General features: G+C 42.1%; 1 protein-coding gene and 1 long non-coding RNA gene across 3 annotated transcripts in view; both read right to left on the bottom strand.

Annotated features, from left to right (window-relative positions):
* LOC309350919 overlaps positions 1-5,953 on the bottom strand; it is a 60,606-nt gene extending 54,653 nt beyond the window's left edge. The window contains exon 1 of one of the 2 annotated variants that reach the window (XR_014160597.1): positions 5,869-5,953. This is a non-coding gene — a long non-coding RNA (uncharacterized lncRNA). Of the gene's footprint in view, positions 1-2,756; positions 2,827-5,868 lie in introns of those variants that run through there. The other variant, XR_014160598.1, reaches the window with a different exon arrangement.
* A 2,795-nt stretch (positions 5,954-8,748) lies between these two features.
* On the bottom strand, positions 8,749-17,108 carry AVPR1A (arginine vasopressin receptor 1A). Its single transcript, XM_081878055.1, has 2 exons — positions 15,982-17,108; positions 8,749-9,335 (listed from the first exon to the last, which is right to left on the bottom strand). The coding sequence occupies exons 1-2, from the start codon at positions 16,985-16,987 to the stop codon at positions 9,049-9,051; spliced, it is 1,293 nt and encodes a 430-aa protein (XP_081734181.1). The 5' UTR covers positions 16,988-17,108; the 3' UTR covers positions 8,749-9,048.
* Between the last annotated feature and the right edge of the window lie 6,269 nt (positions 17,109-23,377).

Raw genomic sequence — 23,377 nt, 5'->3', positions numbered from 1 at the left:
GTTCCATATTCTCCCATATGCAAAAATCAGCAACGCCAGTTTTCTTCCAGTTTGCTGCTATCCACATTTTTGCACCAGTGGATAAAGAAAATTTGTGGCCACTTCAGGATTAGCATCACTAATTAAGTTCTTAAGATAACGCGAATTTGCACCACACTAAAGTTATCATCTTGGAACATCTCTGCACAGTCTTAAGAGGTGTGTTAGAAATACAAAATACCAAAGAAAAACTGATGAGCTATGCAGAGATGGTGAAGCTGACACACAGACTTCCGAAAAAGGACAAAAGGGATTTTAAAAACGAGTAGGAAACTTTTATATTATATTTGCAGAAACAAAGAAAGACTACTGACCTGATGGTAGGATTTAAATAAACACTCACAACTTTTTGGATAGAGAATAGATATTGTAATAAAAAGGAAAATATGATATTTGTAGAAAACAGCAGAATATACTAATGAGGTTAATAAATCAGAAATGGAAGTTGAGGGAAGTCCAAAAGGGGGGAGGGAGAGATGTTTATGTAAGCTGTATGTTATAAGTACATTTGTAAGGAGAGAAAAGAAAATTTAAAAAAGGGGGAAAAAGAAATACAAAATACTGTACAGGTAAAGTGTTGCCTTTCACTGGTTTTCAAAAGGCACCATAGCAAACACCTTGATATATTCTCTGTGTTCTAAAAATACAAGATGCTCTCTTATGTACAGTACTCTGTATTTTTTACTTTATTTAATTCAACAGGATTTGTCTCATGCTTCATCACCCATAACCTCTCAACTTTTCAGCTAACATCTTATACACCAAGAGACCATTATAGTTTTGCCTAATTGATATGGGACGCTTTTTCTTGCAACTGCAGATGGCATTGCAAACAAGAAAAATAAGTTTTAGTAAACTATTTCTGGATGATTAGGCTATAGAGAACCACAAAGTACCTTTGGGTTATGCGAGAACGTACATAGTGAAAACTTTTGCCATTTTATATACAAAATTTTAATCAGGTAACATCTGTGCTGGGATCTGAAGATGATCCCATATTACATGTTAACTGGAAAGAATGTGAAGTATTGAGATTATTTTTGAGACCGCCTTCAGGAAAAGGGACAACTACAGTGGTACCTCGGGTTACATATGCTTCAGGTTACATATGCTTCAGGTTACAGACTCTGCTAACCCAAAAATATTACCTCGGGTTAAGTACTTTGCTTCAGGATGAGAACAGAAATCGTGCTCCAGTGGTGCAGCAGCAGCAGGAGGCCCCATTAGCTAAAGTGGTGCTTCAGGTTAAGAACAGTTTCAGGTTAAGAACACACCTGCGGAACGAATTAAGTACTTAACCCAAGGTACCACTGTACTTTGAATCTAAAGGCTAGTGAGCTTCATTAGTAGATAGAGATGAAAGTTGGGAAGAACACTCCCTTCTTCTTCCATACCACATATACGTCAAAATGGCTGCACACCCATGACAGAAGGAATGCATCTAACCTCTTTGTTGAACATCCATTCTAATTTGTTTGCATGGAGGTTAGACATCACTGGCTATTTAATGAGCATTCATCATGATTTGTCTGCTTGGAATATGATGCTGCATTAAAGTGCCGTATTTTTCTGTCTATAAGACACCCCCATGTATAAGTATATTTTTGGAGGTTCAGATTTAAGAAAATGGGGGGAGATGGCCCAGAGTATAAGACGCCCCCTAATTTTTGACATTATTTTTTAGGAGAAAAACCTAGCCTTACACGGTAAGTGTTACCACACATTTTCCGGTGCATTTTCTCATCACTTTTCTTATCACAAAAGGTCTGGTCTTTTCAAGAAGTGGGTCTGTTGCGCAAGACCTGGTGTAACTCTCTTTTCCACAGTTGGGATAGCACTTAAACAGCTTCCTAAGACCACTCAGCCAACGTACCTCAAGCAAAGGGTTGCACCTTGTTATTTCAGAGGGTGATTAGTTTCAGTAGTTTAGTTGTCTCTATTGTCCTTCTGCCTTTGCTGTGCTTTTTTATTTTTACTGCTCTTTTTTATGCTCTAGTGTTTTATGATTTTCTTTATTGTATTGTTTTCAGAGTGCTGTAAAGCCACCTTATGGATCTGACTCGAGTGGAAAGGCCGGATATAAATGTTTCTACTAACTAAATCATAAATATCTCCATAATGAGAGTCAATTAAACGAGCGAGCTGATGTTATGATGTGAGAACCGCTGCTTCTGAACATGAGGTGTTGTGAAATGCCCTGGAACCCTGAGGAGAAAGCTGCAGTATGGAGATTAATTCCATTGCTCTGCTGTGGTAAAAGGTTTAGAAAAGAGCTCATCTGTCAAGTAGTGGATAAGTGAAATGCCATGTCACGTAATGAGACGTCACATATTATCAAAGCCAGTTTTGGCAGAGGCAATATATCTCACAAAGGGTTTGTGACAAATGAGTGCAAAAGACTATAGACACTTTAAAAAAGGTCCATGAAGTGATCACTTATGATTTAGAGTATCACTGTGAGGAACCATCAAACACGATTTATGGCCATCTGGCTCCTACTCCCACAGGTCACAGGGAGCAGACACATTGGCACAGTCTTTGTTGGTGGGCGAACAGGGCAGAGAAACCAAGGCAGCAGCTGAAAGGGCTGAAGGGGGTTTGTGGTGTACCTGTTGATGTGGCAGCAAGTGGAGGCCACACTCTGGGTTCTTAGGCACCAGAAAGGCAGCCAAATTCTTAGCTCTTTTTTTTCCTTTTTTTTAAAGCCAGAGGCTTACCACAGTATTGAGGAACTGCCAAGGATGAAATGGCTCCAAAGCTGGATCTAGAAACATCAAAGAAGTGTTCCAGCTAAATGCGTTGTAAATGTAAACAGGGAAATCCGGTAGGGTAAAACGGGACTCCACAATGCCATCTGGTGGCACAGTGTTATATTGCAAATACAACACATATAAATGAGTCCATATTCTTCTCTGTGAGCAGAAGGGGCAGGGCAGGGCCATAAGAGAAGGAGTTGGGTGGCATTAAACTCTTTCCCCTCCAACGACTGAAGCAGCCATAAGAGGGCAGCTCTATCTCTCTCCCCCCTCCGTTCCAGAAGGGGGCCCCTTCCAGGCTGGTGTTTTATTGAGAAAGTATTCTGCAAAATGTTCTTGATGCGATAACAGTGCATTAGTGGTGGATGTATTCTGCTTTATTAGTTCTGTGAGGCTTCTCCAGTGCTACAACATTATTGCTGCCTGGAGGGCCTACAGTGCCACAAAAGTGGGACAAAAATCCCAGAACATTTGTGGTATGAAAAGGTCTAGGATTTCAGCAGGAAGTTATGGGCTGCGCATTCATTGGAAATGAAGCACTATTAAGACCCAGCATGCGTTTCTCAAAAAGAAGTCATGCAAGATGAATCTCATTTCTTTCTTTTTCTAATAGTGCTACAGGCTTGGTGAATCGGGGGAATGCTGTAAATGTAGTCTACCCAATGAGAAGATGCTCTCCCATCTTCTCACTGGGCCAGATGTGATAGAATTATAGAATTCCGTCTTGTCAGATTCTGACATCTTCACCCTAAAGCAAGAAAGAGCAGATACACAGCTCGCAGCTCTCATTTGTTTTGCTAGCTGCTGAACCAGACTAGTTGCTGCTTGCCGGGATCGAAACACAGAAAGAGAAAGTTGAAACACTGCAGAAAAATAATATGCTGGATACATATTAGCACATTGCATTTGAACAAGGCACCACTCTGCGGCAAAGACGGGCAGTACCTGCCTGTGGAAACAGCAAATAATATGCACACAAGCAATCTGTCAGCAATATTTATTTATTTCAGCAAATATGAGGTTTTCCTCTCCACTTGAGGATGGTAGCATTGAAATGATGATGATGCTAGCATTGAAATGTTCAAAAAAATTAGGAACAAGAACATAAAAAAACAAACAGATAAAGAACAGAGAGCAGTAGATAAATACCAGAAATACTCTGCCGGAAATTATGTTAAGTTGTTCTGGCTTTGTTTTATTTGCAAGGTCTCCACTGAGGCATTTTTTGAAGTCACTTGTCATTCTCAGGATTGCTGAGATAAGAATTGCTGCTTCTGAAAAGCACCAGCTGTGGGTTGTAAAGAAAAGTTAGGTCTCCCCTTCCCCATCTTCACTTTTTACTTCTTCGTTTTGTGAGAGGACTTTAAGTGGAAGAGCATTCAAAGCCATTTAGTTAGCCAAATAATCCAGTGTGAGCTGTTTGCTGCCTTCCTCAGTCTGGTGCCCTCCAGATGTTTGGGACCACAACTGTGGCACATCTCTGGGGCTGATGATGGTCGAAATATACTGAGGAGACACCAGGTTAGAAAAAGGTGACCTATTACCTCATGAAGTGATTGGACCAGCAGCAAGCAGGTCACACAAGTCCCCTGACTCTTTTTGGTGATCCTAGGCCTAGGGGAAACCTACAATTTGGTTAGTGTTGAACCTCCACTGAAAAACAGTTTGCTGCCTTCCTGGGATCCTATATTTTCTCCCAATTTAAGAAACATTGCTCTAAAGGCAGCCAATGTGATGAAAGACTAAGAGAACTACATGTGTTTAAAAGATAAATATTGTACATTACTGATGAGCACACACCAATCAGGGATAAAGGTCAAAGGAGTCTTAGGATATGCTGTTTTATTTACACATATATACAGCCTAAGTATAAGATGGAAGATCTGTAGCAGATCTTGCTGCCTCATCAGGTTTCCAGGGAGGACACCAAAGTCATAGCATTATTTTCTGCACAGAAAGGCAAAACTCTCCGCCTCCAGCCTCAGCCCTCCTCACACAGATTTTCAGTAGAAGATAGTAAAAGCAGTAATGGATTGAATTGACATAAATGCTGACAGGGATGAAATATTAGGAATACACATAAAAATATATTGCAGCACTATAAAATTATATGTTAAAATGCTGCAGAATTGTTTTGATTATTTTCAGTAAAGAGGTACTAAGAGATGCGTTTCGTAAATGTGACTTAAAGCCTTCCTTTAGGATTAGGCTGACTAAGTGATGTGCTATCTCTTCTGAATCCAAGACGATACAGTAAATCAAAATTTCATCTGTTTAGTGAATAATATAAGCCACAGCATACACATTTCCAGCTGCATAAAATAAAAAAAATGTAAAACCAGCAAATCACATTCAGAAATCAGTGGCCACATTTTAAAGTGACGAGTTGTATTTGCAAAACAGCCAACAAAGAACTTTCACCACAGACTTATCACCTCATATCACCTCAGGCACAGTCTCTCCAGCACAATACTTTTCAGGGGTTTTATTCATTTATTCAAAGAACAACCCCCCTTTTAAAATAAAAACCACTCTCTCCAGCCAGAAAAAGCTTCTGAGAGACAAATAATTAGTCTCTGGTTTTTTTTTTTTTTAAAAAGGGTGCATAACTGTGCATGTGAAGCCAGTCCACAACAAAGATGATTGTCTAAGTGCCTCTTGAATCCTCAGATGCTTTCACATTGCCAATCTCCTCAGTTGTTCGGCAGGTTGACGACTGTTGGGAAAAGGACCATAGCTGCCATAAATCTGAGCACTCTTTCTTCTAAAAATAATGAGTAGCTTCAGTTCAAATATAGTGAGGTGTGTTGTGAAATTCAGGTCTCCCTGAAACTAGGGTCAAAATTATTCTAAAATTTCAGGGGGCATACAATTCACTGCACAATGGATCTTCCTTCTTTTCCTCCTTCCTTCCACCAACAGAACAAGGCAGAACTTCTCTTAAGAGATCAACAGCTAGGAGTTGCCATTTTTCACCCACAGAATGCTGTATCATTTCAGGGCATTTTGGAGGGGGATAGCATTGTCTGTGGCAGACACCGTTTTGTCCCAGAATGCAATGCGTCCCCCCTACCTTTTGGAATGATGATGACTTCAGAGGATGGGAGAAGCAGGTGCCTAAGACGGCTCCTTTGCTGAGGTAGCAGAGTTGATTGTCATACAATTAAAGGACAGGATAGAAAGAACAGAAGCCTCTCCCACAACAACCACCCTGTGAAAATACCTCAGCGCCTGTTCCAGCTGGGGCTTTCACGCACACCCCCCCTGACAGGGCCATCTACCACCAACTGATAACTTGTTCTGTTTTTATACTGTTTATAGTACTGTAATTTTCTCAAAGTATTTCAATGTTACTTGTAAGTTGCCTTGGAAGGATTTGAATCCTGAAAGGATTCCCAGAACAGATTTAGGGGGTGTACGGGGATATGTGGGAAGAGGAGAGGGAGCGGAAGTCCCACTGTAGTCCCTGTGCTAGTGGAGCTATTTTGCACTGCATACTACTCATGGCTACTTTAAACAGCCTTTCCTTGCTGTTGCATGACATCCCTGCAGCCCATAATGGTATCAAATTGTATTACTGACTCTTCTGAAAATGGAAACTCCCCTCTTTGTTCCTACATTTTAACTCCCATCTGTTTTACATGGCAATATGACATTCAGTCAGGAAAAAAACTATAAATCCAAATGCTGAGGTCATAGTGGTAATTCCTTGAAGGAATATATGAATAGATAGATGATATAGATAGATAGATGATAGATAGATAGATAGATAGATAGATAGATAGATAGATAGATAGATGATAGAAAGATAGATGATAGATATGTTTAGATATGGATGGAACCTCTGAATACAGAAGGAATACTCTAAAAACCAAATTAAATGAAGATCCTGTAATACACCCATATCTAGGACATAGGCAATTTAATATATATGTCCCAGAGGTACCTTAAAAAAAACCCCACTAACTAATTTCAAAGAAATTACAAGCAATGCAAAAGGACAACAGAAGTAGCAAGACATAATCATGGACATCACAAGCTGTACATTAAGGGCAAACAAGGTTTAACAAGCTGTAAATTAAAGCCAGACAAATTATAACAGCACAATCGAGCTAGAAGAGAGAAAAAGCATTGCTGATTGTTGCATATATGTCTATAATTCATAGTAGGAGGGTCTACTAGTAGGAGAGTCTGATATGCTCCAAGTCAGGACAAGGAAACGGAAATAAAATGAAAACATCCTTTTCATTTGAGTGTTCACGTATATCACTAGAAAAATGACGCAGCTCGACTACATTCCACAGCAGTTTAGTAATGTGAGAAAATACCACAAAAGTCAGAGTTAGACTTTTAATCCTGCACTGTTCCTTGAAAACGTCATTTTATTTTTTTCTTTCTGTAAATTATTTTCAACCTTGTGCCGCAGAGCAAGCATTCTTAGAATGTTTCATGCTTGGAAATTTGTACAAAGTCATTGCTGAGATATTATGTTTTGAAACCAACAAGAAGCAATTTGGGGGAAGACAACATATGGTGCTACCATAGATAATAAAATTAAATGAAAAGAAATGCACAGTGAGATAATTACATAGGCAGTGGTATTGCTGAGAAAAGCCTGGGGTTTGTTTTGTGATCCACTAACTAAATATAAGCCAGCAGAGTGATTTTGTCGCAAAGGCAGGGCATATTGCTTTTCTGCTCTTACAAGCAGAAAATGTAGCGAGAACCAATAAACAACAAATTAACAAAAATCACTTGATATAAAGATGGCTTGTGACATATGGTACACTGGGTGGATTATGGTCATTTTCTACAGATTATGAAATCCAAGGATGGCATTCAACTAAACTAGAACAGAGCCACTGAAATGAATGAATGTGACTAAGTTGTCTATTGATTTCAACACGTCTACCCAGAGTCAAACTTAGTTGAACAGTCCCACCTGATAATAATTCAATCATCCAGGCCTCAGCTGCTTTCCTAAATAAAACTGTGTTCCACACTAAAATCTAAAAAAGAGATCAGAGGGCACGGCCATCTTATGAGTGCCTACATGATCCTGGCTTTTATCAGGCCCTCTGAATGGACTATCTGTGTATAGTCTGTTCAGGGGTGGAAGAAGCATATCAGCATTAGCAATGTTGACCTGAAACTTTTTGAAGATATTGCCATTCTTTTGTGGACCCTGTTGCCATTTTGAGTTCTTTAAGAACATTTCCAAAGCCCATTATAAGCAAGGATTGAATCCTACACACACACACACACACACACACACACACACACAGCACCAGCCTATAGGCTTCTTGAAAGAGAAGGAATTCTGATGCTCACAGTGGATGCAATACACGCAACCATTTCCCAGTTCACACCCTATATTACCACTCTTTCCCTCTCTCACCACTACAAAGTGTTTCCCCTGACACTTCACTAAATGAGAAAGTGTGTATTAGCTGGAGGTTCCATGTGCATCCGATTGTATCATCTAGAAAATTCCAATTCACTTAGATCTCAAGATCTCATTGTTTCCCACAGGATTTGGGTAAAAAGGCAGCGATAGATTTAGTCTACACTTAGTCAAATGTCCTTAATTTTGTGGGGCTACACTGGTATAGTATCAGGATGTTCCTCAACCAAGAACTATTAATTTCGCCTACAGATTTCCAGTTCAGGACTTCACTTGCATTGTTTTGCAAATGCTACCATTCAACGGCACCAACCATGAAGCTATACCTAATGCACCAATGTTGCAGTCCTGTGCTCAAGTTGCATATGTCAGGCTCACTTGTTTCTCTGAGCATGTAAACATGTAAACATGTAAACATGTAAACAGTGTCCAGGACTGCATTCCAGCTGAGGATCTGGGCAATTATTTTGACTGTTTTGAAGTAACAACTGCATTTACAGTTACATTGCATTAATTTGTACTAATTGAGTCTGAGAACAAACAAACAAACAAACAAACAAACAAACAACCGTGAAGTTAATACTGCAGCTTTGTAGAAAAATATTTACACGCATTACTGTTTCCCTTCTTTTTCATTGAACATGTATATATTCCCATACTTTTTAATAGATTGATTTACAAACTTTATTTACACTGATGCAAAACCATAATATTTGGGTTGTTGTTGTTGTTGTTTTCAAAAAAGTTACTCTCATCTTGTTCGTTCATGGGTCACATGGTAACAAATGGCTAAAGTGCTAAAAGTGCTGTTCTGGAACGCAATGGGACGCCAGTTTTTAAATATACGCTTCATGAGGTAATGGGGATGGACCTAATGGACTGTGCTAAATCTGGAGATTTTCTGCACATGTCCAAACTGTTTGTTGGGCTTCTGTTGTTGGTGAAAGTAGTATGTCTTCTGCTGATGCTCTCGGAATCTTCTTTATTCAGCCTCTGCCCAGTTTTGTGACAGCACAGGAGGCTTCGTATGAAGTCGTGCAGGAGGTGCCCACTAAAGAACATGTAGATCCATGGGTTGCAGCAACTGTTCAAGCAGGCCAAAAGGGCAGTGACAGTAATTAAAATGTCTTCTGACTCTGTCAATACAAAGCAGAGAATTACTTAGCATATATCTGTGCCATTAACCCATTGCTTCTGTGATATATATATTTTTTTAAAAATGCTTAATATTTTTATATGTAGATAATGACACAAGGCCAACACATTGCCTTGTTTTATTCCTTCAAATGAAACAGAAAACTTCCATTTCATATTTCATACACCATACCAAGACTAGTTGATTCAGTGGTTAACCATTTCATTAACAGAGAAAATCACTAAATAAGACTGGATATGAAGATGCTCACCATAGCAGATGAATACACATTACGTTCTTCAACTGTAGCTCCTTGTTTATGCATTTATTCTGTTTCATAAAGATATATCCTGCATAGATACTATAGGATTAGGCTGCTCTGATTTATTGTAATAATTATTCTTACAAATATAATTATTTTTAACACGCATGATGCCTATCTGAGGCTCTTTTGAGACACTGTGAAGTTTGTGTAATTTAGGGAGTTATATAAATAATATTAAACAACAAGAATGCTGTTCTCAATACCTTTCACAAGCTCCTTTTGTTAAAAGGATTTTTTTCCTGATTATAGAACATATAAACACACACACACACAGTGCCCTTCAATTAAAAATGTACAAGGCAGTTTGCCATCAATGTAATTTAAATTCAGGTGTGGATCTACACACGGGGGGGGGGGGGGGTGGACGGACCGATATAAATAAGTCAAAAATTAAATTGTTATAACTTAAGAAAAAAAAACACTATGGAAAATCCTAGAGAAATTTTGTTTTGTTCTCCAGCACCATCTGGTGTTGCATTTTTATAATACATTCAAAACACTGTTTTTTGACTAATGTAGCCTAGTCCCAGGATTAACTTGCTAAAGCAAACTAGGCACTGCATAGCAATAAAAAGTATTAGACATGCTTAAAATAAAGGAATGTAAAATTATCTAGAATGCAACTCCTTCAAAATGGAAGGTGTGCGATCATGGTATCTCTCCTGCCAGGAAAGTATTAGTATAATGCCCCCCTCTCTCTCATGCAAACGTGAGATGCTCGTTAACTACATCTAACGCTGCTGGTTGCTCGTGATGTTGCAGAGGCAACCCAGCTTGCTTCACCAGTAAGGTGTTCCCAGTTGACCCTCAACACCAGTTCGGTCCCACAGGTTGGCAATGTTTTTACTAACGCAACCATTATTACACACCAGCCTGAAAACTTACTTGCTGGAACAGAGGCTCTGGTACTTTGTTAAATGCCTCTTTAAATCTTGTTTGTACAGTATATTCTCTGTCTCTACTTAATCCAGACAGCTACTTGTAAACTCAATTCTGCTTTAGTTATACTCTGGTACAAACAACCTCAAACATTCTGAACAACTGTTCAGTGGACTGAACAGACAGCTCATTAATTCCTTGTAATGCCATCTCTAGGCTTAGGCTGTGGACATTAAGAGAAATTTTGTTCAAGGGTGGTATTTTGTCTTTTTCTACAAATAACTAATCATGCACCTGTCCCCAAAAGAGTATGTCTGCCACTGTGACACAGATATAAACTTGGTAAGGACTTGGTGCAGAGTTAGTTAACTGGTGGGTCCCAACATTTTTGAAAAGAACAGGGATATCCTCCTAGTCTCACTCTGCTATTATTTTACCACAGTTTCATGGATCCCACTCCAGTTGCCCTACAGAGGCCAGGTGTAAAAGACACCAGACTCCTTCACCTTTAATCAGCGGTGGAGGAAGCCATTCGGGCACCTGGGATGGCACACCCAGGGGCGGGGCAAGCCACCCATCGGGGCAGGGTGCACCACGGGGCCTCTGGAGTCTGCCTGCCTCCTCCCACTCAGCCGCCCTACAGAGTGTTTGGGCAGTGTGCAGCCTGCAAGACCCTAAGCCACTGTGTTTCTCGCAGGAGAGACGCGTGACTTGGGCATGCTGCAGGCCTCACAGTGAGCGCTACCTGGCATTTTGTCACACACACCCAGTGGTGACGCCCGGGCCGGCCGCACCCCCCTTGCTCTGCCCCTGCCTTTAATAGCTGTGCAGAAGGGGGCGGATTTCAGCAGGCGTGGTTTACCTGCAAGCTATTACCTACTGAAATTCCTCTTCTACCCAACTATTAAAGACACAGGACTCCATCAGCTATTGCATCTTCCCAACATAAATTGCCTTCAGATAAAAGATAATTTCATGATACCGATAACAGATTTTGTGCATGTGCAATCGTCTTTTCCTCACAGTGCATTTTCTTCTTATAAATTTTTATAAACTTGGTTCGCATTTATGCACCAGCAGTTCAGAATATATATCTGGTAGACCCATGAACTCCAGCATTTAATCAGTATGGCTCCTATTTAAAAATTTCCAGTAATTCAGAAACCCTCAAATTAAGGAGAAATTCAGCAGTATAATATTTACACCTAGAGTAGCTGATGAGATGCCCTGCAGAGGTTCTCTGACTATATATCCCACCATCCCTGACCTTTGGACATACTGGCTGGAACTAATAGGAGCTGTAGTCCTACAACTTCAGGTCATTCTATTGGCTAGCCTTGATATATGCAAATAATACAACCCCTTTGATCTCCCACTTATACATTACATTTAAAAAATGTAACTTATTTTAGTGCTTGATCTCCTTAATGTTAATATGGGGGGCATATCTGTGATGACAAGTCTTTTCTTTTATGATTTATTGGTTTTCATAAGATCTGGTTTTATGATGGATTTTTCTTGTTTATTGTATTGTCTTGGTACATTGTGATTATGCAAATGTTTCCTTAAGCGTCACTGCAGGTAAATGAGGTATAAATTCTCAACACAGTTTAAAATTAAAATCAACCTTGCGGTGTACTTTGCTATATAAAGTGTGTTCGGACATAGCAACTGTCATTTTAAAAGGGCAACCATCTATTTTAGGAGCCAGCAGGACTAAGCAAGTGGTCTTATTTGATATGCATGCGTGCATTTCCTTCGTTTAATCTGGAAGCGAGTTTGTTCGTTATAATCAGGCTGCTTCTTCCCTCCCTGAAGCCACTAAAATTTCATTTGCCTCTGATTCTATTGAAATGGTGTCAAGTAGGATACAGTGGTGCCCCGCAAGACGAATGCCTCGCAAGACGGAAAACCCGCTAGACGAAAGGGTTTTCCATTTTGGAGGTGCTTCGCAAAACGAATTTCCCTATGGGCTTGCTTCGCAAGACGAAAATGTCTTGCGAGTTCCTGCGAGATTTTTTCCCTCCCTCCCCCTTTTTCTAAGCAGCTAAGCCGCTTATCAGCTGATCCGCTAAGGTGATAAGCCGCTAAAAGCCGCTAAACCGCTAATAGTGCTAATCCGCTAAGCTCTCAATGGGCTTGCTTCGCAAGACGAAAAAACCGCTATACGAAGAGACTCGCGAAACGGATTAATTTCGTCTTGCGAGGCACCACTGTACTTGACCTTCCTGTGATTTCAAATCAACCTTTACAGTGGTGCCCCGCAAGACGAATGCCTCGCAAGACAAAAAACTCACTAGACGAAAGGGTTTTCCGTTTTTCGAGGCGCTTCGCAAGACGAATTTCCCTATGGGCTTGCTTCGCAAGACGAAAACGTCTTGCGAGTCTTTTCCCTTTTTTTTCCCTTTTTCTAAGCCGCTAATAGCCGTAAGACGAAAAAACCGCTAGACGAAGAGACTCGCGGAACGAATTATTTTCGTCTTGCACTGCACCACTGTATTAGCATAGGCAATGGAAACCTCTCAGAAAATCCTCTTCAGGGGTTTTCTGACAAGCCCTGCCTCCAGCAACCTCTCATCACCTTCACCCATTGACCTGATATTGTACAAAAATAAAATTATGGAGCTGAGGCTATTCAGGATCCCATATTACATATGGCAGAAGCCATATTGAACTGTTTGCAACAGCCTGAATCAAAGTACTTCAGATTATGGGTGGTGGTGTTGTTGTTTTCAAAAAGCTCTGCTTGGTACTGCTCAACCAAGAAGTGAGGAATGAAAACCGCCTAAAGAAATCTGAAATCTGTATTCTTTTATGTTTTGAATTTCAGGTGATCTGATTTAACAGTCATACACACACACATCTATCTATCTGTCACACATACCTGTTACTGGATTTAAACATGCTGTGCTTACCTGTGCTGAAATATTCTATCTACTGCTTACACACTGCTGATCAATAGACATTTTGGGTTAATCTAGGGTTGCCATTACTGGGATTTCAAAGGTGGGACTTATGTCCAGGGGGATTTCCAAAAGGCGTTGCTTTGCCTTGGAACTTAGGCAAGTCAATCAAAAAAAGGTCAACAATTTTGGGGTGTCCTGGTTTTTTACTTTTTGAAATATGGCAAACCTAGGTTAATATGGCTCATTGGGGCACTGCAATGTCCAATGAGCAGAAAGCAAGGTATTGTTCCCATAACTGCTATTTGTGTATGTAAGTATAGGTTTGCATGTATTGTTAACCTGAAACGAATATCAAGATAGGAGGTTGGTAAAAAAATAATAATACTCTTCTTTTAAAAAAATATTTTTATTGAGTTTTCATTTTTCTACATTTCAAAATAAACATTTTGCAAGCTTGTTAAAAAAAACTCTTTTTGGTCATGAGTGTCTCACACAATCTGACAAGTTAATGGCCTTATCGTGGTTCTAATGGATAAGGCTTTAATTGTATGTATTATTCTTTTCAATATGTATGCAATAGCAAACATGGCTTAGGAGAACCTTTCAGACAGCTTCTAGAGGTATGATTACAAATTCATCCATTATAATTGTCTGGTGCTATACTTTGATATTTAGCTTCTGCAAAAGGAAACAAAACTCTGCAGATACATTTTGAGTCCCTTGTGAAGTTAAGTGCAAAGTTTGGCTTGTGTTGTCTGTTGTTCATCAGACCAATTAACCGCAAACAACCCTAGCTATCACAGAGCCTTAAAAAAAAAAATTAGAGAAAGCTGCGGGGCTTAGAGATCATGAACGTATCAAATTATTATTTACATAATTATGTGATTTTAAAATTACATTGCAAGCAAGATTTCCCCCTAAATATTTTACGTTCTGTACTTTCCACTAGAACTGGACGTTATTTGTGTTTACTGCAGACTCTTTTAAACATTTTTTTTTATAATGTAGCAGACAAACCGTCATCATCTCCTCACAGCTGCACAAAAGAAAATAAAGGCAGAGAAGACCAAATCACATAACCAATGTTTTAAAGAACCTCTTCAAGCCTATGATTGATAGGGAAGTCCTGTGTGGAACAGTTGACTTGACACAGGCAAATGAATTGTTATAGCTATGTCAGGTCATACCAATAGAATAAGCTCAATAATCACATGATACGATCTAATTAATCATCACTCAGCCATTAAGCTCACTACACTGATTGTTCTCTGTAAGTCTAAACTACCTCATAGTGACTTGGGGGAGGGGGAGCATAACCTGCAGAGAATGATTTTAAAAAATAGAAATATTTTACTTTGGTGGACCTTCAGACACGCCTTTAGAATAAATGTATTTGGTTTCATGCCTAAAGACTCAGGGTGCTTACTAAAATGACACTCATTATAGGTACCTATGAATTTTATTTACAATTACTGTATGAGAATGTGTATTTTTGCTGCTCTTTCAGTATATATGCCCCCTATTTGTATATACTACCACCAGGGGCTACCAAATCAATACAGATAGAGGCTGAATCATACATCCATTTACATGAGAGTTTGCTCAAACTAACTTACTTCTGAGTAGAAATGTATAACTTGTGCTGCCCGTAAAAGGGTGAGATTGCGTGTGAGCGAGTTAGAGTCAACCAGTTGACACTGAAATATAGCTTGCAATCCTGACTTTGAAATGCAGAAAGCTTATATTCCTTCCAACAACCCATTATTCTCCTTTCAGTTGCTAGAATACCAAACACTTCCAAATGAAAATTTGTACCAAGGCTTAGGTGAGGGACGGAGGGAGGGAGGCATTGTTGTGTGTTGGGCTGAAGCAAACATGTGCAGGGTTGCACTGCTGATAGGCATTTTACTCAAACCAGCATCTATAACCCAAATGCAAGGAGAAGGCAGAGGAGCTCAGTTCATGCAAGAACATTTCTGGCAGAACATCAGTGCCCTTGTCCACCGCAGTCCAATGGTGAAATTTCAGTTTTAAATATTTGATATGATTCGCCTAAATCCATTTCCTCCTTAGTAAGCCTGAAACTAACGTGGGAGATGAACATTACTGTGTTCTAAACATTAAGTTGCAATTCTAAGCATACCGCCTTAAGAAGTAAACTCCATTCGGAGAGCAGTCGGTCTTAAGTGGGCAACTTTAGATTGCATGTGTGCCTGAAATAAATTGCCCACTTGCTCTGGAGTGAGCTCCAGTGAAACATAGGCAGCACTGGGCCACACATTGCTTCCAAATAATTGAAATATGTTGCCTTAGGCTTGGGGTGCAAAGCTGAGAAACGGGTTCAGAGATTGCTGCCAAAGCAAAATTCAACTCTGATCGCTTAGAGAAAGCAACAGGTTGTGTGCCTAGAAGCCAGCAGCAGCGCTAGTAGAGTGGAAATCCGGAGTCACTCTGGATTCCTACTAGAGGAGGAAGACTCCCGGGGCAAGGATGGGGGGAGAGAGAGAGAGAGACTCGGCGCAGCAGGTAGTACGTACCATGCCAGTTGGAGTGGTCTTCCCAGACGGAGCGCATCTGGACGGTGAAGAAAGGCGCCCAGCAGACGATGTAAGCCGAGACGATCACGAAGGTCATTTTGACCGTGCGGATCTTGGCGCGGGAGACGTTCTTGATGCTGCTGACACAGGGCGTGAGGAGCAGCCCCTTGCGCAGGGCGCCCCCTCGCGGAGGAGCCGCCTCCCGCCTCTGTCGCCGTCGGGTCTTGTCGCGGACGTTGCTCCAGATGTGGTAGCAGATGAAGCCGTAGCAGGTGACCAGGATGACGACGGGCGCCACGAAGATGCTGCCGGTGATCCAGGTGATGTAGGCGCGCGGCCCCCAGGGCATGACGAACTGCGCCCAGCAGTCGTAGACCTGCGAGCCGCTCTCCACCTCGCGCAGCGAGAAGATGAAGTACTGCGGCAGGCTGAGCACGAAGCTGAGCGCCCAGGCGGCCGCGATCATGCAGCGGGAGCGCTTGCTGGGCTGCTGCAGCGTCTTGAGCGGGTGGCACACGGCGATGTAGCGGTCGGCCGTCATCACCACCAGCATGTAGGCCGACGCGAACATGCCGAAGACCTGCAGGTGCTTCACCACGCGGCACAGCCCGTCGGGCCCGTGGAAGCGGTGCGTCACGTCCCAGCACAGCTGCGGCAGGATCTGGAAGAAAGCCACCGCCAGGTCGGCCAGGCTCAGGTGGCGGATGAAGAGGTGCATGCGCGACGCCTTCTGGCGAGGGGTCCGGTGCAGCGCCAGCAGCACGAAGGAGTTGCCCAGCACCGCCAAGGCGAACGTCAAGGCCAGCACGGCCACCTCCAGCTTGGCCAGCTCCTCGTCCCGCCCGTAGCGGTTGCTGCTGCTGCTCCCGTTGGCGCCGCCGCCGCCGCCGCCGCCGGACCGGGGAGGCTCTGCGCTGCCGCCCGGTTCCTCCGCCTCGCTCGCGTTCCAGGCGGACGGCGGCGCTCCCCAGGCGGGGAAACCGCCGGCCCCGTCTCCGAAGTGCATGGCGACGCTTCCCGCTCGCGCTCTCTCAGCTTTCCCGCCTTTCCGACGCGCTCCTTTCCCGCTCACTTTTTCCTTCAGCCAGAGAGGAGGTGCGAGAGGGGTGGCGCCTCTTTCTCCAGCACGGGTGCCGTCCGTCAAGCGCGCCAAGTTGCCCGCCTCTTTCGCCTGCTCCTCGCGCTCCTTTCCCCGGAGTTCCCGCTCGGGACGCCTCGCTTGCAGACGCGCCGCGCGCTTCTGCTTCCCCGCGCGCCGCTCTCCGAGCTTTTCCTCCGCGCTCCTCTGGAATTAGCCCTAACCCCGCCCCCTCGCTCTCCCTGCGCCCCCTCGCTCTCCCGTCGAAGGCAGCCCGTCCGTCGCTTGGGCGCCCAGCCCGGCCGTCTGGGACTCCCCTCTGGACCTCGCTCTGCCGACACAGGCCACGAACTCGTTCCGTTTCACGCCGTCACACTGGGTGTTTGCTTCTTTTCTAACCCTGTTCTTTGTGGGTGTACCATTATAGGAGCCCACCCCTCGGGGGTGCGGTCTTTTCGGGGCCCCCAAAACATTTGAGGGGGCAGGGCGGGGCTTATCGGGCCCCCCACCCCCGTCAATCTTTCCAGTTGGCACCCCTGCTGTGAGCTCTGACAAAGGCAGCTCCCCATCTTAAAACCTCGCTGTGTGTGCTCGTCGCTCCAAATGTTGAAATGCCCCTTCCATTGAAAAGCCCCGCTACACGTGAAAGTTGATGCGCAAGTTATTACTTGATGTTGCTACCACCCGCTGCTGAGAATGGATGTGGGGGATTTCCCCCCTACCCTCTCTTTCCTCACTAAGCAGGGCCACTGCCTTTGTGTAGAAAGGTTTCTAGATCTTCTAACTGCAGGAACTCAGCTCCACTGCTTTACCTGTTGAACTTCATGCACCTATTAAAAACATAGGAGCCCTGGCAGTGAGTGAAGGCTGGCAGCAGGGGTGCTAACTTGAATAAAATACTGAAGGGACTCAGGTAAGCCCCACCCTATATAATGGGTCACAAGACACAATGCATACACAGCATTTGAATGGCAATGCCCATCAACTGGGGTGGGGTGCAAATATTTTATTGGGGGCCCGAAGGGACCTCAGCCCCTAGGAGTTGGCTCCTATGGCTAGCAATCTTAATGCTCCTCCTATCTTCCACTTGGATCCCAACTTTGTGAATCTCTTTCCACCAGACTTTTTATAGTTTTTAGAACAGAGCTGTTTCCGTAGAAGTGATAGCAGGGTTCTTGTCAAGCTTTGAATGGCGGCGGGGAGCGGGGAGAGAATGTATATCTGAATATGCTGTATACACATTACCAGTTTAAAACATAGCTAGATCCATTCTTTTTCTCAATTCGATTCAAAGCTGGTTTTGGGGGGAAATGCATCAAAATGCAGAATTTCCTAAGAAACAACGTGATAGATATGGATGGTTTGTGGCTCAAATTGCGTGCTCCACAGTGTAAAAGAGAGCATGTACATGGCCGTAGAGATAGAGGAAGATGGTGGCCGATACTTGAAGGAAGGATTGAAAGGAAGAAGAGAATAAACAAGGTTGAGCAAAGCAGGATGGACTCCGCTTGGTTTGGGGGACCATGAGCATTTGGAGAGCAAAGGTAAGTGAAGATGACACTCTCATTTCCCTTCTGGGGTCATTTATCTGTAGCACAGAATCTGCCTTTATACCAGTGCAGACCCATTACTGCCGTGATGGAAATCCTCAAGCGCCTACTGGCTCAAATAATTTACATAATAACGACCATTCTCAAGTTCTGCAGTCATCCTCCTCAACATGAATTTGAAACAGCTCATCACACAGAAACAGAAATGGTAAGGATGAGGAAAACCGGTAACGTTTTACTCTGTGGTTACCTGGAGTAAGCCTCATTGAACACTGAGGTGTGGGATTTTATTAATTGTTAAAATAATGGAAAGCGCATTGTAGTGAGACTTTAAATAATCTGATATTAGAAACTAACAAGAGCTCTGTACTATAACATTTCTACTTCTATAGTTTTGTGACGTTGCGTTAAATAGTCTGGTTCATCTAAGCTAGAATCCCCTAGAACCACATTTGGCACATATTTGCACAGTGATTAACTGCATTCTCTGTCTTCAGATCACATCAAAAGTTGCATACAAATTAAAACAAAAACAATATAAAATCATAGTTCATGAAGCATCTTTTTTTTTTTTTTTTTTTGCAGAGATGTAAATATTACACATGTATTGTCAGGGAAATATTTTGCTTCTGACAAAATACACAGTGTAAAAAATGCATTTAAGAAATGCCAACACTCTGGATTCACCATCCAGTACAGGTTTAGACATATCCACATTTGGCCACAGATAAATATAGAGCACAACAAGAACCACAGATGGTGAATTAAGTGCCCTGTTCATTTTAAACAGGTTGCATCCCCTCTGGGTGTTAATATATGCAGTTTCAAAAATCCACAGAGCCCGCTTTTAATGCAAGCAAGCTGTCTAAATGCGCTGCAGAACATCTAATAAAATTCAGATTCAGTGCCTAATTTAGGAAGCTATTAGGACTTTGTATTTACTACCAAAATGGCTTCAGCAAAGGTGTATTTTAAGTTTCCTCTAGTTTGCCTATCCAGATTTTTTCCATATGCGTTCCAGAGCACACGAAGGACAGGACAATACTATGGATTGTAAAGAATTTGTATGTTTTCCATTCCAATAGACTGCAAAAAGACCATATCCTTTTACTCTGTTACAGACTAGACCTTTCTTTCTCACAGGAAAAACTCTCTTGCAGTGGCGTAGCGTGGGGGGTGCAGGGGGGGCCGGCCGCACCGGGCGCAACATCTGGGGTTAGGGCAAATCCACGGGTTAGGGGGCGCAAATCCACGGGTTAGGGGGCGCAAATTACTTGCCTTGCCCCGGGTGCTGACAACCCACGCTACGCCACTGCTCTCTTGGGGTGCTGCTGCTGACCAAATCTGATGGCCAAATTAGATGAAAGGGAAATTTAATAAAAAACAGAGTGTGGTGCAAGGGTGATTGAATCCTTTCTCCATCCATTCTTCCCACCTCATTTTTAAGTGCCTCTTTGGTAATCTCCCAGCACACTGGTCCTGATGCAATTCACACACATACACTGCCACAGCACAGTCCTATACCTGACTATTAAAAAGTAAGTCCTGTTGGGTTCATTGGGTAATACGACTACAGCCTTAAAGAGACAGGAGAACTGACCTGAGATTTCCAAAATCTCATAAAGTTTGACTTTGAGATTCAGTTTATGTAATTTGTACTCAATGTCTCTGTGTACAAAAATACTGTTGACATGTTTGGCGCTTTTGAAAACAAAGGTCTTTTTGTTACATACATTAATTCATATAACTATGTGCTAATGCTGTTTTTAATACTTTCATGTGTAAGGCTATACTTTCTAGTCTAGATTTAATTCTAGGAATGAGCAATTCTTTTTTTTTAATGTCTTAATATTCTATCTTGAGTTGGATCTATGTTTTCATTTTAGAAAACATAAGTCCTCATTTTAGAAGCTTTATCCCCACCCCCCTTAAAACTGATAAATATCCAAATTACTTCTAATGTGTATTATTCTAACTGAGATACACATTTTGGTCTGTTGGCTTTTGTGACCTCTTTTCATTAATACAGCAATTTAGACTGTTGCCTAATGATGAGATTACATATTAGAATCAGTTGAATTTAACAGAACACGCAAAATCCATTATAAGACAAATAGGTCAATTTCCAGACCATAAAGTCATTATTATATATCTATCACAATATAATGACAGTAATAAGGGGTTCTAGAAAAAAATACATTTTGTATGGTTGTATTAAAGAAAATTTTGTTTCGGTAGGTTAGCTAACAATGTAATACTATACATGTGTAGTCAGAAATAAGTAGGATACATTATGGAGGTTACTCAGATAAATTGATTTAGGATTGTAGCCTCATTGATTAAATCATTGTACATTTGTATAGGGGTAAAAATAACAGTTCTGAAGTGCATACACCCACCCAGAAAAGCCCCACACCAACAACCAGCCAGGAAGAAAAAAAACTATGAACCCCAGGATTTTCTGATGATGCAATGGAAGCTTAAAAGCATCAATCACTGCCTTGAACGCAGAGATCAATATGTTTTAATTTCTCTTGGCACAATCCATTGATACATGCTGACCTCCCATTTCTCCTAGCATCTGGCTTTGTGGTCTGCCAATATGCCCATAGACACACATGGGCAGAGAAGGTTGTAAAACCAGAACCCTATGGAATCCAATCACCATCTTTCATGCCCTCTTCTCCAGGGTAAATGGATTTTGCCCATTGTGAGGCATAAAGGCTAATAGCCTTAATTCATGCTTCAAGCTCCAAGACTCACGTATTATAGCATTCTGCAATGGATGCTTGCTGAGTTTCCTCTGGTGAGCTAAATCAACGTTAATGAGTATCTTTTCAGAGATAATGACATATGTATTGACCCTGGTTGAACCTGGCTAGCTTACTTGAATTAATCCTAAAGATTCGAGATTTTGGAAAGTTTTGATCTAGACTCAATCAAGAAATTTAACAACATAATTTTGTTGAAGGTGCTTCTCTCTCAGATGAAGATAATGGTAATTTTGGAACTGGAACATCAAGATCAGCCTTGCACTTGCTCTACCAAATTCATCCCAGTTAAAGAGAGAGGCTATCTGATCAATTAACAAGTGTCCTCAGTGTGCTCTACTGCAAACAGAGACCTGTCCTGGTAAGAGAGAATAACTTTTTTATTAGCAAGCAGAGAACATATATAAGAATTGAAGCACTTTCAATAAAGCTGTTTGCAGAAGTTGGATAGCTTTACTGCAGATTTATTATTACATGTTTGTCTTTGCATGGATCAGGCTGCAGTCACACAACAGCTTATTCCATTTGACTGGTGTTTCCCTAACTGTTATTTTCCACAATACAGCACCAAACACTAAAAACTTCCCTGAACAGGGCTGCCTTCAGAGGGGTTTTTTGTGACCGGATAGTAGCTGTCAAGTACCTCAGGGTCCAAGGACTTCTTTAGGAATGGCTGAACTACCATTTCCTTCTGAGTGCCAAGAATCCCTTTGTTGTTTAGTCGTTTAGCCGTGTCCAACTCTTCGTGACCCCATGGACCAGAGCATACCAGGCACTCCTGTCTTCCACTGCTTCCCGCAATTTGGTCAAACTCATGTTTGTAGCTTCGAGAACACTGTCCAACCATCCCATCCTCTGTCGCCCCCTTCTCCTTGTGCCCTTAATCTTTCCCAGCATCAGGGTCTTTTCCGGGGAGTCTTCTCTTCTCATGAGGTGACCAAAGTATTGGAGCCTCAACTTCAGGATCTGAACTTCCAGGGCTGATTTCTTTCAGAATGGATAGGTTTGATCTTCTTGCAGTCCATGGGACTCTCAAGAGTCTCCTCCAGCACAATTATTCAAAAGCATCAATTCTTTGGCGATCAGGCATCTTTATGGTCCAGCTCTCACTTTCATACATCACTACTGGGAAAACCATAGCTTTAACTATAAATATTCATTATCCACTCCCTGGACCCAATCCGGCCACTCCCCCTTGGCTAGCTTGAAGAAGCTGTAAAAGTCAGGAGAGCATGTTGTGGACTGAACCACTGCAAGCCCCTAGTCTACATCCTTGGGCCTCATCAAGGGAAACCAATCTCACAAGTTAGGGCAAGATGTGTCGGGAGCCTCACCTGGCTCCATAGTAACAGAAGCATCCAACTCAACATGGAGATGAGTTGTTTTATCTTCAAATTGCCTGGCAAATTTGTTACAGCAGGTCTCCAGCACTATGTCCCAGACTGAGACATAGTCAACACTTCTCTCAACCACATAGGATAGCTCTGCTTGCCAGCTACTCAAGGATGTAATGGAGGCAGCAAAGTCAACAAATTTTGCTGCCTTCACCACCACACAACAGGCATGTCTATGTGCTCCAGATCATGTTTTATCAACTTCATATCAAGCCTCACCCTGCTCATACTCTAGCCTTCATGCAACCTACTTCATAGCTTGGAGTTCCCTGGAAAACCAGGGAACCTTTTGTGCTTCACAGTGTCAGAGAGAGATATCCACACACAAAACAATGTAATGTAACGGGCTCACAATTATGTCATTTACGTGGCTTCACCATATAAACTGGGGGAACAAAATATAGTTTCAGGCTAAACTGTATGCATGGAAACAACCTGAATTACAAAGAAAGATTTTGGCAATTCACATAGCTCAATAAAATCAAAGCCTATGAAAATGATTAGTTGACTACTGCACTGCAGTATTGCAGCTATTAAAGGAATAATCTAGTCCCACTTTTGATCCTAAACCTAGATTACTTTTCCTGAAGCATTCCCAATAAA

The sequence above is a fragment of the Podarcis erhardii genome (genome assembly GCF_964252035.2).
Source record: "Podarcis erhardii genome assembly, chromosome: 10".
In the NCBI taxonomy this organism is placed as follows: domain Eukaryota; kingdom Metazoa; phylum Chordata; class Lepidosauria; order Squamata; family Lacertidae; genus Podarcis; species Podarcis erhardii.
The sequence above is the reverse complement of the archived record's forward strand: the minus strand, read 5'-3'. Positions and strand labels throughout refer to the sequence as shown.